This window comes from Coregonus clupeaformis, chromosome 34, assembly GCF_020615455.1.
Source record: "Coregonus clupeaformis isolate EN_2021a chromosome 34, ASM2061545v1, whole genome shotgun sequence".
NCBI lineage: Eukaryota > Metazoa > Chordata > Actinopteri > Salmoniformes > Salmonidae > Coregonus > Coregonus clupeaformis.
The window spans coordinates 22,471,997-22,488,211 of NC_059225.1; the positions used below are offsets into that span (position 1 = coordinate 22,471,997).

The 16,215-nt window shown below is 44.0% G+C and overlaps 1 protein-coding gene across 15 annotated transcripts in view; it reads left to right on the top strand.

The window, feature by feature from the left end:
- Positions 1-12,693, top strand: part of LOC121549955 (supervillin) — a 123,399-nt gene extending 110,706 nt beyond the window's left edge. For 13 of the 15 annotated variants that reach the window (XM_045210529.1, XM_045210528.1, XM_045210517.1 and 10 more), the window contains 17 exons: positions 151-287; positions 4,484-4,631; positions 4,948-5,093; positions 5,294-5,469; positions 6,102-6,255; positions 6,495-6,697; positions 6,905-6,987; positions 7,884-8,038; positions 8,108-8,213; positions 8,735-8,942; positions 9,283-9,416; positions 9,641-9,796; positions 9,947-10,090; positions 10,300-10,421; positions 10,680-10,835; positions 11,212-11,232; positions 11,601-12,693. In XM_045210529.1, coding sequence (XP_045066464.1) covers positions 151-287; positions 4,484-4,631; positions 4,948-5,093; positions 5,294-5,469; positions 6,102-6,255; positions 6,495-6,697; positions 6,905-6,987; positions 7,884-8,038; positions 8,108-8,213; positions 8,735-8,942; positions 9,283-9,416; positions 9,641-9,796; positions 9,947-10,090; positions 10,300-10,421; positions 10,680-10,835; positions 11,212-11,232; positions 11,601-11,687 — 2,336 coding nt within the window. In that variant the 3' untranslated portion in view covers positions 11,688-12,693. Of the gene's footprint in view, positions 1-150; positions 288-4,483; positions 4,632-4,947; positions 5,094-5,293; positions 5,470-6,101; positions 6,256-6,494; positions 6,698-6,904; positions 6,988-7,883; positions 8,039-8,107; positions 8,214-8,734; positions 8,943-9,282; positions 9,417-9,640; positions 9,797-9,946; positions 10,091-10,299; positions 10,422-10,679; positions 10,836-11,211; positions 11,233-11,600 lie in introns of those variants that run through there. The other 2 variants (XM_045210519.1, XM_041861976.2) reach the window with 2 other exon arrangements.
- Positions 12,694-16,215: the final 3,522 nt, after the last annotated feature.

Sequence of the window (16,215 nt, forward strand, 5' to 3'; positions counted from 1 at the left end):
CCCACCCCCACCTCTAATCCAGCCCAAATCCAATAAACAATTTTGGACGTGGTCTTCATGCATAAAGTGATTTATTCTTAACTGCCATTCAAGATCAAAACAACCACTAATATACCATATCTATCCGTGTCCATCTGTTATATTAACCAGGCCGACGGCACGTCCAGACCAGACTAGTGGAGCCCAGAGCGTCCTCTCTGAACAGCGGGGATTGCTTTCTGCTCATCACTTCTCATCACTGCTTTGTCTGGACCGGAGAGTTCGCCAACGTTATCGAGAAGGCCAAGGTAAGTCTGGTGATTTTGTTGCTGTGTTCAGCAGCTATACATACCTATCACAAACGCATCAAATACACTCACATTGTCATAGGTTACATGTAATTGTAAGCAGTACTGTCCACACAGTGTTAGTGTTGTGTAGGTAAGCTCAAATGAACGCGTGTAACCCTGTCTGTCAGTGGGGTTTAAAGGTCTTATTATTAGGTGTGTGCTGCTTCACGTCACGTAAAGGAAGTAAACCTGGCTTTAGGAGGAAGTAGCGTTGGCGTAGCAACACAGGAAGTGGTCTATGTGTGAGGGGAGAACATCTATTGTAACAGGAAGCCTCTAACTGACACATAAACACAGACCTAGAGCTATTGTGTCAAACAGACCCTGGCCAGCCAGGAAGAACACTGACCTCATTCTGAAATTCTATTAAAAATAAATAATTCAGACTCTTCACCCATCTCTTAATAGCTCAGGAATTCTTGAATTTATATTTTTAAAAATAATGATTTTGTTGCATTATTTGAGGTTAAAAATTACATTTAGGGGAAAATATTTGTTTTGGGAATTTTCTAAATATTATTAATTTCCATGTCGGCTCTATGCCTGGAAATACTCTCCCCCCAAAACCATAAATAAAAAGGCAATATTGGGATATTAACTGAAAAGTTACCTTCTGTAGTTTCTTGCACTATCCCTCTGTGACTATAAATAATATTTCTCCCAAAACTGTGGTTCCTAAAAGATGTGTCTGGTGATTTGTTGAACTCTGCCAGATTTGTCTAAAATCCTAAATTGATCAGGAATGAGCAGAGTCAGCTATACCATAAGGACCCCTTCTTCATGTCCTCATTACATGTAGTGCAACAAGACCACTCATGGTCTGTAAAGTTCTCTACTTTTGATAGATTTAAACAAACAATATTGTAATCACCATGGTCACAACCATAAACTGTGAACAACCATAAACTGTGAACTAGGTTTTAGAGTCATAAATCAGCTGAGGAAAAACAAAATTGCTACTGTATATACCACTTGAATGAAGAAGAAAAATTTTATTTTTGTCAACTCTGTAAAACATAAACTCCGTCAGATTTTTGTCCAACGTTCACTCCGTCAGAGTGCTGAAGTGCTTTCGGAAAGTATTCAGACCCCTTGACTTCTTCCACATTTTGTTACGTTACGGCCTTATTCTAAAATTGATTAAATTGTTATTTTCCCCTCATCAATCTACAAATACAGCAAAAACACAAAGCAAAAACAGGTTTTTAGACTTTTTTGCAAATGTATTACAAATAAAAAACAGATTCCATTTACATAAGTATTCAGACCCTTTAAACAGTACTTTGTTCAAGCACCTTTGGCAGCGATTACAGACTCGAGTCTTCTTGGGTATGACGAAACAAGCTTGGCACACCTGTATTTGGGGAGTTTCTCCCATTTTTCTATGCAGATCCTTCTCAAGCGCTGTCAGGTTGGATGCGGAGCGTCACTGCACAGCTATTTTCAGGTCTATCCAGAGATGTTCGATCGGGTTCAGGTCCAGGCTCTGGCTGGGCCGCTCAAGGACATTCAGAGACTTCTCCCAAAGCCATTCCTGCGTTGTCTTGGCTGTGTGCTTAGGGTCGTTGTCCTGTTGGAAGGTGAACCTTTGCCCCAGTCCGAGGTCCAGAGCGCTCTGGAGCAGGTTTTCATCAAGGATCGCTCTGTACTTTGCTCCGTTCATCTTTGCCTCGATCCTGACTAGTCTCCCAGTCCCTGCCACTGAAAAACATCCCCACAGCATGATGCTGCCACCACCATGCTTCACCGTAGTGATGGTGCCAGGTTTCCTCCAGATGTGACGCTTGGCATTCAGGCCAAAGTGTTCAGTCTTGGTTTCATCAGACCAGATAATCTTTCTCATGGTCTGAGTCTTTTAGGTGCCTTTTGGCCAACTCCAAGCGTGCTGTCGTGCCTTTTACTGAGGAATGGCTTCCGTTTGGCCACTCTACCATAAAGGCCTGATTGGTGGAGTGCTGTGGAGATGGTTGTCCTTCTGGAAGTTTCTCCCATCTCCACAGAGGAACTCTGGAGCTCTGTCAGAGTAACCATCAGGTTCTTGGTCACCTCCCTGACCAAGGTCCTTCTCCCCTGATTGCTCAGTTTGGCCGGGCGGCCAGCTCTAGGAAGAGTCTTGGTGGTTCCAAACTTAATCAAGTTGTAGAAACATCTCAAGGATGATCAATGGAAACAGGATGTACCTGAGCTCAATTTCGAGTCTCATACCAAAGGGTCTGAATACTTATGTAAATAAGGTATTTCTGTTTTATATTTTTAATACATTTGCAAAAAAATCTAAACCTGTTTTTTTTTTGTCATTATGGGGTATTGTGTGCAGATTGATGAGGGAGGGGGGGGGGGGACTATTTAATCAATTTTAGAATAAGGCTGTAACGTAACTGTGGAAAAAGTGAAGGGGTCTGAATATTATATATCCGAATGAACTGTATTTGCAGAAATCCATTCAGGTGTATTTTTTGGCTTTTGGTAGAATGTTGCGCTGTTGCAACTGCCAGTCCAGTTCAAAGTGAATGATGGCAGGCCTGTGTGGCAAATGGCTTGTTAGTATAAAAGTCTACTGTAGCTCTGATTGGCTATAGCCCAACGGTCTGTATTTGGTTTTATTTACTGCAGTTTCTATTAATTGTCCAAACGCACGGCCGCTTTCCTACTCTATATTGCTATAGAATTTTCACAATTGCCTTAGTATACGTAATTTACAAACGTTCTAAGAATTTATGAAAACATGAAAATGACCATATCAAGTGTCATATTCTTTCTGGGGGTGTATATGAACAGCTTCTAATAAGATTTCATGCTGCTAAAATGTCAGTTCCAATTTAAATGCAACAATGTTTCACACACAAGTTAATTGAAAAGAGATGGCTAACAGCAAGCGCGCTGCAATGAAAAACACAGTTTCACTCACTAGATGATCATTTGAAACTTAACTTCTTGTTGAAAGTTATTCTTGAAAAGCTAGCAAATTAGCAACAACATCCTCTTTGATAACACATGCTGCAGCCGCTGCAAACTAGCCGATAACAAAAGCCAGCTAGCTAGACCGTGGGAAATCTACTGCTTGCTATTGCGCTGTGACCGGTTGGCCTTCAAGAAGGCAGAAGTTTCCATACGTTTTTGTAAAAAAGGTCCCACTCATTAAGTCAAAATGTGATTTGTTGATTCCACTGTCACTACAACATTTTGCCCTAATACAGTTGAATGGCAGATGCCTTTATCTAGCTTCTGATGACCTAGCCAATGGCTGACTTAGCTAGCTAGATTTATCTCCCCAGAGACAGCAAAGAAAAATCCTGATTGGATCTTTTTTTCTCTTCAGTGTTAACCCATTCCTTTCCAACAAAACTAAAGAGATTAAATCAGAACGTCATTGAAAATAATATCATAATCATTATTTTATAAATCCTTAGCACTTCTCTGAAGGTGTAGAAGGCCCATTGTTCCCCACTGTGTTTGGGTTAGTAATAATTTGTAGAGTGGCTCTATTTTCCCTCAGCATGCATCTTTTTCACTATTCTGAATGTCTAAAGAATCCACATGTTCTGAAATATGAAAACAAAAATATTGGATATTTTGAACTCTTATGGTGGTGGTGATTTGACAAAATTACAATCATGGTCTTGAATTGGACTCGCATTTTTCTGGTCTTGACTCTTGTCCCCCTCCCGGTCTTGACTCGGACTCGATTTGCTCCGTTCTTGGTCTTGAATCGGTCTCGCTTTAGGTGGTTTTGAGCAGGACACTGGTTAACAGATCTATAAAACAAAAATACGTTTGGAGATTTGTATTACATATTTGAATAATTTGTTAGAATTAAACAATAAAGCCATTAAACACTTGTTGAACAATTTAAAAAATGAAATGCCTTTTATGGTGTCTGACAGAGTTGACAAATCCAGTTAGCTGCATTTTATGGAGAAAAAAAAAGTAAAAAATTACGAGGTTGTTCTTTTACATAGTGTTATAGCTGATACTTTGGTCTATCAAAATACATATTTCAAATGTTAATATTAAGACAAATATTTGGAAATAAATAGATTGTCCCTTTCAAGAACCCCTGACCTATTAATTTTGTAGAACGATTAATTACTTATGATTGCACTTGATTTGGGCCTAGAATTAACATATGCTTATTTTCTGTCTTTCATTCTCAGGCTGCTGAGTTGGCCCAGTTCATTCAGACAAAGAGAGATCTGGGTTGCCGTGCCAACTACGTAGAGCTGATCGAGGAGGGGATCAACACACACAGCTACGCTGCCAAGGAGTTTTGGAAGATTTTGGGCGGACAGGCCAGCTACCAGTGTAAGGCTAAGTAGTTAATAGGTTATAACTTTGTAATTACCATTTTACCTACCAGTACCAGCTACCAGTGGAAGGCAAACTGTCTTAGTTTGGCAAACATATTTCAATCAGTCATGTTTTGGGGTCCTCTCTCTTGGCTTGATACATTCATGGCTATGTAGGTAACAGTTATGGGTTATTTGAATGTGTTATGTTTTGAATGATTTATGAAATGTGTTATGGTTTCCTTCAACTGAAATGTTACCCAGAAATGATTCCCAGTTATTCCTTGTATGCATTATCAGTTTTTTTAACACTTCGTGTTTCCTTCCTGTAGCCGCGGGGACACCAGACGAGGATGAGCTGTATGAGAGCGCCATCGTAGAAACCAACTGCATCTACCGCCTAGTGGATGACAAACTGGTCCCCGATGACGACTTCTGGGGGAAGGTTCCCCGATGCACCATGCTCAGCCCCAAACAGGTTAGACATCACTAATACTGACATTGTTTGGTGTGAGGATTTAGATTTTCATTCTGACTGGATTCCAATCAAGTTAAAACGGAAATGGAAAGATAAACCTGGTTGATCAGACTGCTGTATCTCCTAAATCAAGATTTAGACACTGACAGGTACATTCTACTGGTGCTGACTGCCCCCTCTCTGTGATCCCTGGCCTGCAGGTGTTGGTGTTTGACTTTGGCAGTGAGGTGTACGTCTGGCACGGTAAGGAGGTGACTCTGGTCCAAAGGAAAGTAGCCTTCCAGCTAGCTAAACACCTGTGGAACGGAACCTTCGACTACACCTGCTGTGACGTCAACCCCCTGGACCCAGGAGAGTGCAACTCACGCATACCCAGGTACTGGGTGGCTCACACAGTCTGTCTCAATCTCTCTCACACACAACAAAGTAAGCCAAACCATACCGTGAGCTCGCCTTCTCTTTTAGCACCGTCCCATTCATCCAATTCACATACACAGTGTTGACAATAAATCTTGAAATGTAGGTTGCACGTACTAGAACGTAACACATGTATGGTTGATTGTGCGATTCCACATCCCTGTGAGGGTTATGATTTTATTTGAGTTGCAAGGTAACTTCAAAGCATCCGTATTAAAACCACTCAGGTTAGCACAGGTTGTCCATTTCCATAACACCATGTATCTCCCTACTATGGAGAGCCAAGTATTCCACTACAGTATGTGTAAACAACTCTAAGGCCAGGCTCAGCAGAACACAAGCTATACATGGGCAGGAGTGTCGTCGCTCCACTCTGCACTAAACAACCTGTCTGCCTCTATGCCCATGGACAGTTGGTAGGCTTCTTTAATAACACACTTGCCAGGTGGTCATTGCAAATAATAATTTATTCTAAACTGACCTGCCTTGAAAAATAAAGGTTTGATCAAATAAAGGCGGCTCCAAACAGCCTCTGTCCTCTCCACTTCTCCCTTTCCAACTCTCTTACCTCTCTCCCTCTGTGGGGTGCAGGAAAGGCCAGGGCCGTCCAGACTGGGCTGTATTTGGGAGGTTGACGCAACACAATGAGACAACCCTGTTCAAGGAGAAATTCCTGGACTGGACAGACTCCAAGAAGAAAGGCACAACCAAGAACGTCCACGAGCACCTCAACGAACACAACAAGGTACAGCTCCAAATAGTTTTTAATAGTTTTGTTCCTATTCAGTGTTTATCCTGTAGCTTCTCAAGAATTCCTTATAAGACTGGCCAAATTATACACTATTAGACAACAGGGAACAATACCTCCCTCTGTTCCAACAACCCATTCCCCATCTCGTCCTCTACTCCCTCACCAACACTACACGCATCTCAACCTCCCGGTCTCTTCCTTGACCCATTTTGTGGCTTTCCCCTCCCTCCCAGGAGCAGCAGAGCTCGGAACAGAATACGACGCGGTCCTACGACGCGTCCCTGATGCTGCCGTTACTCCAGACCCCGGTGCGCACGGTGTTGGATGGGGTGGACGTGGGCCGGGGCTACGGCCCTGTGGCGGGGGACGACCACAGGCACTTTGAGATCAGTACCACCGCTGTGGACGTATGGCACATCCTGGAGTTCGATTACAGGTGGGTGTGCGTGGCTGTGTAGCAAATGGCACCCTGTTCCCTACATAGTGCACTACTTTTGACCAGGGCCTAAAGGGGCTGTATAAGGAATACGGTGCCATTTGGGATTCATACTACGTGTGGGTCGTGGTGGGGTTGTAATAAAGGACAAATACACATTTCAGTGTCTGTGACAATTGACAATAAAGTATATCGTCTATCCTACAGCCGGCTGCCCAAGCAGAGCATCGGACAGTTCCATGAGGGAGACACTTACGTGGTGAAATGGAAGTACATGGTGAGCACCGCAGGTTAGTTTCGATCCACCGTTGCCGACTTCTCAACGACATCACAGAGCACGCTCTCTCTCTGTCTCTCTCGCTCTCTTTTGCTACTATCACTTTCTATCTTGCTTATTCCCTCTCTGATGACACACCTAAAGCAGTGCAGGTGTTTAAAGTAGGGATTTTACGTTATTTAACAGAGTTATGTCCTCGATTTAAACACCCTTCTTCTCCATGTAAAGCCCCGTCACCCTTCTTCCCCTCTCCCTCCTCTCTCCCCCTTTCTACCTCGCTATGTTAGGGTAATAATTAACCATTACCTAAACTCATAGACACTGACTGCTGTTCCAAAGCCTCGCTCGCTGTAGGAATCTGTGTTCTTTCAGACTTCAAACAAACAATCATTCATATCACTACTAGTGGGAGAGAAGGGGAGAGGGGCGCTGGCAAATGGCTGGGATGAGTTCTAGGGGTTAACATCAGTGCGGCTAGTTTTGTTCTGCACAGAGAGTCAATGGATGGGCTGCAGAAGAGGATAGCTGATTACAGCAATATAGGGTATTATCTTTCCTTACATGGTAAACATTTTAAACATTTCAATCATTTAGTAGACGCTCTTATCCAGAGCGACTTAGTTAGTGAGTGCATACATTTTTCATACTGTCCCCCCGTGGGAATCGAACCCACAACCCTGGCGTTGCAAGCGCCATGCTCTACCAACTGAGCTACAGGAGGCCTACGTACACCGATACAGGCAGACAGACAGGATGTACTGCAAAACGCCCTGCTTTGTTTTGACTTTTTTCATTTGTTGGTTTGACAGATATGTCACATATCTGTTTATAGGTCTCCCTAGTGTGTATTCATGATATGAAAAGTTGCTCCTTGGAGTTTGTGAATCCGTGTCTGTCTGTTGACCCTAGTTGGGAAGAGACATAATCCGGACGCGGTGAGGAGTGCAGGAGCTGGGAAGGAGAAGTGTTCCTATTTCTTCTGGCAGGGGCGGAATTCTACCGTCAACGAGAAGGGAACGTCCGCCCTGATGACTGTAGAACTGGACGAGGAGAGAGGAGCACAGGTACTGTGCGTCTGTGTGTGCGTCTGTGTCCGTGTGTCCGTGTAACCACTCTCTCCTCTGCTCCTACAGGTCCAGGTGCAGCAGGGGAAGGAGCCTCCATGTTTCCTGCAGTGCTTTAATGGAGGGATGGTGATCCATGCAGGGAAGAGAGAAGAGGAGGAGGAGAACTCTCAGAGTACAGTCCATACCTATTACCTACAGATCTGCTGTCTTCATTTGATTACTCTGTTGTCACAGAATTTTCCTGCGCAGCTGGAAATGCTAATTGGTTTAAAAAGCCTTCTAAAGTTTGTAATTTCCACTTAAAAATCTCTGACTTGATTTGCCCTAACGAAATGTCAACCCCAACAAAAATGTCCATTCAATATAATCCACATAATTAACATTTTCTGTTATTGCCCTGCTGTGAGAAGCACGGTCAAATTAAGATGGTACATCTTTACCATCCACTTTCTCACCTTCCCTACCTTCTCATCAATACTATCCTCCTTTCTCCTGCCATCATCTAACTGTCTTCTTTCTCTTTCTGTCTCTCTCTGTGTGTGTGTGTGAGCGATGACATGTTTGAAAGAGTATGTAGGGTGTGGAACACCAATGGAACACATGAAAAACATGTTTTTCTCCAAATGCATGATTTATGTCCCATTTGTTTCCTGCTGTTATCTGTCTGACCTCTAACCCCTCTCGCCCCATCAGATGACTGGCGGTTGTACTGTGTGCGTGGTGAGGTCCCTGTGGAGGGCCACCTGCTGGAGGTAGCGTGTCACTGCAGCAGCCTGCGCTCCCGGACCTCTATGGTACTGCTCAGCGTCTCCAAGGCAACCATGTACTTGTGGCACGGCTGCAAGGCTCAGCACCATACCCGCGACGTGGGGAGCACCACCGCCAACAAGATCAAAGAGCAGTGAGCGACGACACATCCGTAACTAGATGCATATCTAGATGCAGCCGGCATAAGAAGACATGTTTATGTCCTAGACATTTTGCTGTCCAGTTGATTTTAGGGTTATGGGTCAAGGCATCCCATGCCACTGTGAGATGTTAAAGGTCTCAATATAAGGGCAGATATTATTGATCAGGAATGTTTGAAGTGTATAGAAATTGTATTATCTCTGATCAATTTGAGTAAGTTTAAGGCAAGCTCGTTACTTTAACAATGTTCTGTATGAGTCAGTGTTCATAATGGTGTCATAAGTGTTCATAACAGTATGATAGCAGTGTTCCATGTGCCTGTGTGTGTGCAGGTGTCCGTTGGAGGCGGGGCTCCACAGCAGCAGTAAGGTGACCATCCATGAGTGTGACGAGGGGGCGGAGCCTACGGGATTCTGGGAGGCTCTGGGGAGGAGAGATAGGAAGGCCTACGACTGCATGATACAAGGTTAGTGGGACTTGCGCGCGCACACAGGAAAGACTATGACTTAATTCTGAGTTGTACAGATGGATTTATGAGTAAATTTGTCTTTGATGTTGAATTCCAATGGAGTAATTGTAGTGTAATCGTTTGATAGTAGACTGTAATACTTTGATTGTTCTGTATTCTCTCATAGAAATAGAATTACTAGATTGGTGTAGTGTTGTGATTTGATTACCTTTGACCCCCAGATCCAGGGAAGTTCAACTTCACCCCTCGTCTCTACCAGCTGAGCAGCACGTCTGGAGAGTTTGTTGCCGTGGAGTTCTTCTACCCAGCCAGAGTAACAGAGGCGGTCAACTCACTGCCCTTTCTACAGGAGGACCTCTACAGTGCCTCACAACCAGGTACTGTACGGTGTAATACATCTTGCAACATGACTAGAGACTGCACTACTACAATCCACATAGATTTGAACTCTCAGTCCGTATGTGTATATCATGGCATCACTTCCTGTTCCTGTAGCCCTGTTTTGACATCACTTCCTCTTCATGAAGGCCTGTTCCTGGTAGACAACCACCACGAGGTGTACCTGTGGCAGGGCTGGTGGCCCCAGGATGGCGAGAGCCCCGGCTCTGCTCGTATCCGCTGGGACGCAGACAGGAAGTGTGCCATGGAGACGGTGCTGCAGTACTGCACAGGTATAGGGCACTACAGCTGTCAGGTGGTAGTTAGATGCACTGCTTTATGGACATGTTTTTTTCAAACAAAATGGAAAAAGTTGGACAAAATGCCAAAAGAAAGCCAAATAAGCCCTTATAAGATAGTGTTACTGTTGGCTTAGAGGTTCTAGGTATATTGTTTGTCTGATACTAACCATTACATTGTTTGCTCCTTCTCCCCCCCACAGAGAAGAATGAAAAGAAGCCTCCCAAGTCATATCTGATCCATGCGGGACTTGAACCTCTAACCTTCACTAACATGTTCCCCTGCTGGGAACACAGAGAGGACATCGCTGAGATCACTGAAAGGGTAGGTCACCTATCCCATACCTATTACTCCCACCTTAAATAAACCTCAATGGCCATTAGAACTAGATTCTACATTGACGCCAACTCCTCCTGTTGACTGTTTATTCCAGACAGATTGTCCCCTGGTCTGCCCTAGGTTTCGAACCGGCAACCCTCGGGATACTGGCCTGCCGAGAGGCTACTGCCATCCCCAATGGGATAGATTTGGGAAGTGTGTGTACTGACCATGACGTTCTATTCATATCCCTGTGTGTCCCAGGAGGCGGAGGTGTGTCACCAAATCATCCTGGTAGAGGACGTGTTGGCACGGCTGTGTAAGACCACTTACCCCCTGGCAGACCTGCTTGCACGGCCCCTACCCGAGGGAGTGGACCCCCTACGCCTGGAGATCTACCTAGACAATGATGACTTTGAGGTGAGGTCACACCCACACCTTCGGTACCATCAGCTCTCTGGAGAATTATGATGACTTTCTCTCTAGGTTTGCCTTGGCTCCACAATATTATATGTCCATAGTCTGTGGTTCTGTGCTGTTTGCGGACAATAATGAGCCTCTCCAGTGTGTGTGTGTGTGTGTGTGTGTGTGGGTGGGTGACAAGGGATCACAATGGAACATTGTACATTGGTAGTCAACGGAAACTAATCTAAAACAGACCTTCGCTCTAAAAAAGTATCCTTCAGTCTTTAACTTTTTGTCTGTGTTTATATAAATGTACCCTCCATCCATTCATCCCCCTCTGTCCTCTTTCTCTCTGTGATTCATGTGTTTAACTCTTCACTTCACCTTCCAGGGTGTAGGGGCTTATGGGAAGGTGAGTTCTTTCAATTGAGAGCACAGCTGCCCCAGACACGTACACAGCATCCTCACTTTGATGAACTAGATCACCCATAATCCTGTGTGTGTTGCTTTCTGTCTCACCTCCCTCCTCACTGTGTGGTTCAACACTATCTCACTCTGAACCTCTCTTGCATGGTTTGGTCGATTTCCACTCGCAAAATAATAGCTGTGTGGATTTTCAATACAGTATGCTACTGGAGTGATGAACTGGACCACTGACCGTGTTGTGACCTATGAATGATGGATTTGTTTTTGCAGCTCACACATTGAAGTGATCACACACAGGAGTTGTTATAGCGGTTGGTAGATTTGGTGTTTATTGTGTGCTAACAATGTTCGCAGAAAGGGCTGGAGATGTCAAGGGATGAGTACGAGGTGTTGCCAGGCTGGAAGCAGGTGAACGTGAAGAAAGCCAAAGGATTGTTTTAGTACGTTGGACAGAACGCTTGACCACCGGAAGACATCATCAGTCAGCGACGGTCGGTCACTGAGGTGCATCGTGGTCCGATTGGAACGAGGACCCGCCACTGAGAACTCTTTAGTTTGACCAAGAACGCCTTCGCTTCTGGACAGGAGAGGGCTCGGAAACAGGCTCTTCCGAGTACCCCTCCCCACGATGGAGGGATATAGGGAGGAAGGAGGAGAGATGCAGTGGTGGAGGGAGTGAAGGATCAGCAGAGGTGTGCAAGCCTCTTGTAGTGTTTTCTTCTTTACTTTTTATTTCTGGTTCCCATTTTTGGTTTGTTATTGTAATTATAAATGGAGATAGTTCAGAGGTGTGAGTGAATGAACTCTTGAGCGGATGATTATGTAATGTGTCAGCACCCGGCTTCTTAAATCCACACAGTTTGTGTGTGTGTGTGACCAGTATCAACCATACAGGGTCTGTCAGTTCTTCTGGAAGCAGGAAAACCACTCTGTTCGACACTCCAACCAGACTCTTTCCTGTAAGCTGTTCTTTTGTGTGTTTGTCTTTCCAAAAATAATTTATATTTATATTGACATATATAATAGGAATAAAAAGCCTTTTGAGTATTCAGTTGGTGAGCTAAGAAATTTAATAAATGGTATTGCTATTCATGTTGAGGTTGTCATATGTTAAGTATAGTGCTCCTTTCCCCAGAGACTGTACATGTCGCCATTTTATTGAAGAAATCCTGTATCTAGTGCATTCTGATGTATCTGTTATTATTGCTATGATGATGTCCTGCATCGGTCAGGTGCTCAGATTGAAGAGAAGTGTTATATTTTACGGGCATGAATTTACAGAAATAAAAAGAGGGAAAGGAGAAGGATCTTTCTATATTAATTCAACATTGTATAGTGCCTTGCTTTTATGTACAGTTTATATACAGGGAGATAGTAGTCTGTGTTTTAAGGACTCTCTTTGTGATATAAAGTATATTAGTGAAATAAACACTTAAAGTATATCTGAGGAAGTTGTTTCGCCTCTTTATCACCTGAAATGGGACATTTTGTCAAAATGGATGTCCCAAAATAGCAACCTATTTCCTTTTATAATGCACTGATTTTGAATAGAACCCTATGGGCCCTGGTTAAATGTAGTGCACTAAATAGGGTACCATTTGGGGGACACGCATTGTGCTTCCATACAATGCCTAAACCCTGAAAATAACATGCAGCAAACTGGTAAGTCTGGTATGTTGTTGTCTCAGATAAAAAACAAGTGTATGTTTATGCATGTGTATATACAGTACATATGTGATATGTATACTGAACAAAAATATAAACGCAACATGTAAAGTGTTGGTCCCGTGTTTCATGAGCTGAAATAAAAGTTCCCAGAAATTTTACATTGCACAAAAAGCTTATTTCTCTCAAATTTAGTGCACAAATTTGTTTATATCCCTGTTAGTGAGCATTTCTCCTTTGCCAAGATAATCCATCCACCTGACAGGTGTGGCATATCAATAAGCTGATTAAACAGCATGATCATTACACAGGTGCACTTGTGCTGGGACAATAAAAGGCCACTCAACAATTTTGTCACACAACACAATGCCACAGATGTCTCAAGTTTTAAGGGAGTGTGCAATTGACATGCTGACTGCAGGAATGTCCACCAGAGCTGTTGCCAGAGAATTGAATGTTCATTTATCTACCAGTAGCTGCCTCCAACGTTATTTTAGAGAATTTGGCAGTACATCCAATTGGCGTCACAACCACAGACCGCGTGTAACCACGCCAGCCCAGGACCTCCACAAATGGCTTCTTCACCTGCGGGATCGTCTGAGGCCAGCCACCCGGACAGCTGATGAAACTGAAACTGGAGTATTTCTGTCTGTAATAAAGCCCTTTTGTAGAGGAAAACTAATTCTGATTGGCTGGGTCAGGCTCCCCTGTGGGTGGGCCTGGCTCCCCATTGGAAGGGGCTATGCCCTCCCTCACCAACCCATGACTGCGCCCCTGCCCAGTCATGTGAAATCCATAGATTAGGGCCTAATTTATGTATTTCAATTAAATGATTTCCTTATGAACTGTAACTCAGTAAAATCGTTGATTTGTTGCATATTGCGTTTATTTTTGTTCAGTATATGTTGATACGCATGTTGATTTAAGAGTATGATGCACATTTCCTCCATCAGAGGGCGTTGAAAGACTGTTAAGGTCTGTTCTTGTCACCTCTACAGTGGAGAGGGTGTTCCTGAAACCCCCAGATGGATCTGTGGGTTGCTGTTGAGTCATGTCAGGGTGTTGCATGAGTCAAGTCAGGTTGCTGAACATTTTACGCTTTTTGGTGTGATCAGATTGCTCGCCCACATAACTAATGCTGTCACTGAGTAAAGTGCAGTCTGAGTAGTACACCCACAATTTCTAGTCGGAAGTTGAGGATCTGTATTAAATATTATTCCAGACTACATACACTACATTAACAAAAGTATGTGGACACCTGCTCGTCGAACATCTCATTCCAAAATCATGGGCATTAATATGGAGTTTGTCCCCCTTTTGCTGCTGTAACAGCCCACTTTTCTGGGAAGGCTTTCCACTAAATCTTGGAACATTGCTGTGGGGACTTGCTTCCATTCAGCTACAAGAGCGTTAGTGAGGTCGGGCACTGATGTTGGGCGGTTAGGCCTGACTCAGTCAGCGTTCCAATTCATCCCGAAGGTGTTCGATGGGGTTGAGGTCAGGGCTCTGTTCAGGCCAGTCAAGTTCTTCCACACCGATCTCGACAAACTATTTCCGTATGGACCTCTCTTTGTGCACAGGGACATTGTCATGCTGAAACAGGAAAGGGCCTTCCCCAAACTGTTGCCACGTAGTTGGAAGCACAGAATTGTCTAGAATGTCATTGTATGCTGTAGCGTTAATATTTCCCTTCACTGGAACTAAGAGGCCTAGGCCGTACCATGAAAAACAGCCCCAGACCATTATTCCTCCTCCACCAAACTTTACAGTTGGCACTATGCATTGGGGCAGGTAGCGTTCTCCTGGCATTCGCCAAACCCAGATTTGCCCGTCGGACTGCTAGATTCATCACTCCAGAGAATGCGTTTCCACTGCTCCAGAGTCCAATGGCGGCGAGTTTTACACCACTCCAGCCAATGCTTGGCATTGCGCATGGTGATCTTAGGCTTGTGTGCGGCTGCTTGGCCATGGAAACCCATTTCATGAAGCTCCCGACGAACAGTTCTTGTGCTGACGTTGCTTCCAGAGGCAGTTTGGAACTCGGTAGTGAGTGTTGCAACCGAGGATAGACGATTTTTACGCCCTAAGCCACTTCGCGGCTGAGCCGTTCTTGCTCCTAGACATTTCTACTTCACAATAACAGCACTTACAGTTGACCGGGGCAGCTCTAGCAGGGCAGAAATGTAGAGAACTAACTTTTTGGAAAGGTGAAATCCTGACTTGTTGGAAAGGCCATTCTACTGCCAATGTTTGTCTATGGAGATTACATGGCTGTGTGCTCAATTTTATACACCGGGTGTGGCTGAAATAGCCGAATCCACTATTCTGAAGGGGTGTCCACATACTTTTTTATATATAGTGTACATCATGATTGTCTCATCACTCAAGCTCACAGTGCCATGCAAGCATACAGACCAGACTAGACCGTGCTTCTGAATGTCATCACATGGCCTTGTTGTCAAGCTCTGCTTATGCAGACACACACAGTTTGGGACCCACTAGCATGTGAGGGCCCAATATGCCAAGGGAGTTTTATGTATCCTTTTAATGGCTTTTAAAGGTCAGATACCCGTGCGGCTGCCACTCCCTATCACTTGAAATGCTCTACCGGTAATGTGTCCATGTTTTTAAAGCTAACAGTTATGCAAACACTACCTCTGTGTTTAGTGAGGTCAGTGGTGCTGAATGTTAATACGGTGTCAGTTTGTAAAATGGAAGATGTAATAATATGCTTGTTTCTATTTTGGATGTCAAGATCTGACCTGTCATGTCATATTCTCGACCCTGTGCATGTGTGCGCTTGTGCGAGTCTGATGGAAGAGAAATGGGAGCCAATTAGATTAAGTTTGGTGCGTTCACAGAAGAACAACATAGGTAGCAGGTAGTCGTGGTCCTCTGTAGCTCAGCTGGTAGAGCACGGCGCTTGTAACGCCAGGGTAGTGGGTTCGATCCCCGGGACCACCCATACACAAAAAATGTATGCACGCATGACTGTAAGTCGCTTTGGATAAAAGCGTCTGCTAAATGGCATATTATTATTATTATTATTATTATTATTATTATTATAGGTAGCTTAGTGGGTGAGAGCGTTGTGCCAGTAACCGAAAGGTCGCTGGTTCTAATCCCCGAGCCGACTAGGTGAAAAATCTGTCTGTGCCCTTAAGCAAGGCACTTAACCCTAATTGCTCATGTAAGTCGCTCTGTATAAGAGTGTCTGCTAAAAATGACTAAAATGTAAAAAAAATACACCACAGCCTGTTAGTGTAGCTGGCTCTGTTTCTGCTCATTGTGGATCCAACACTGT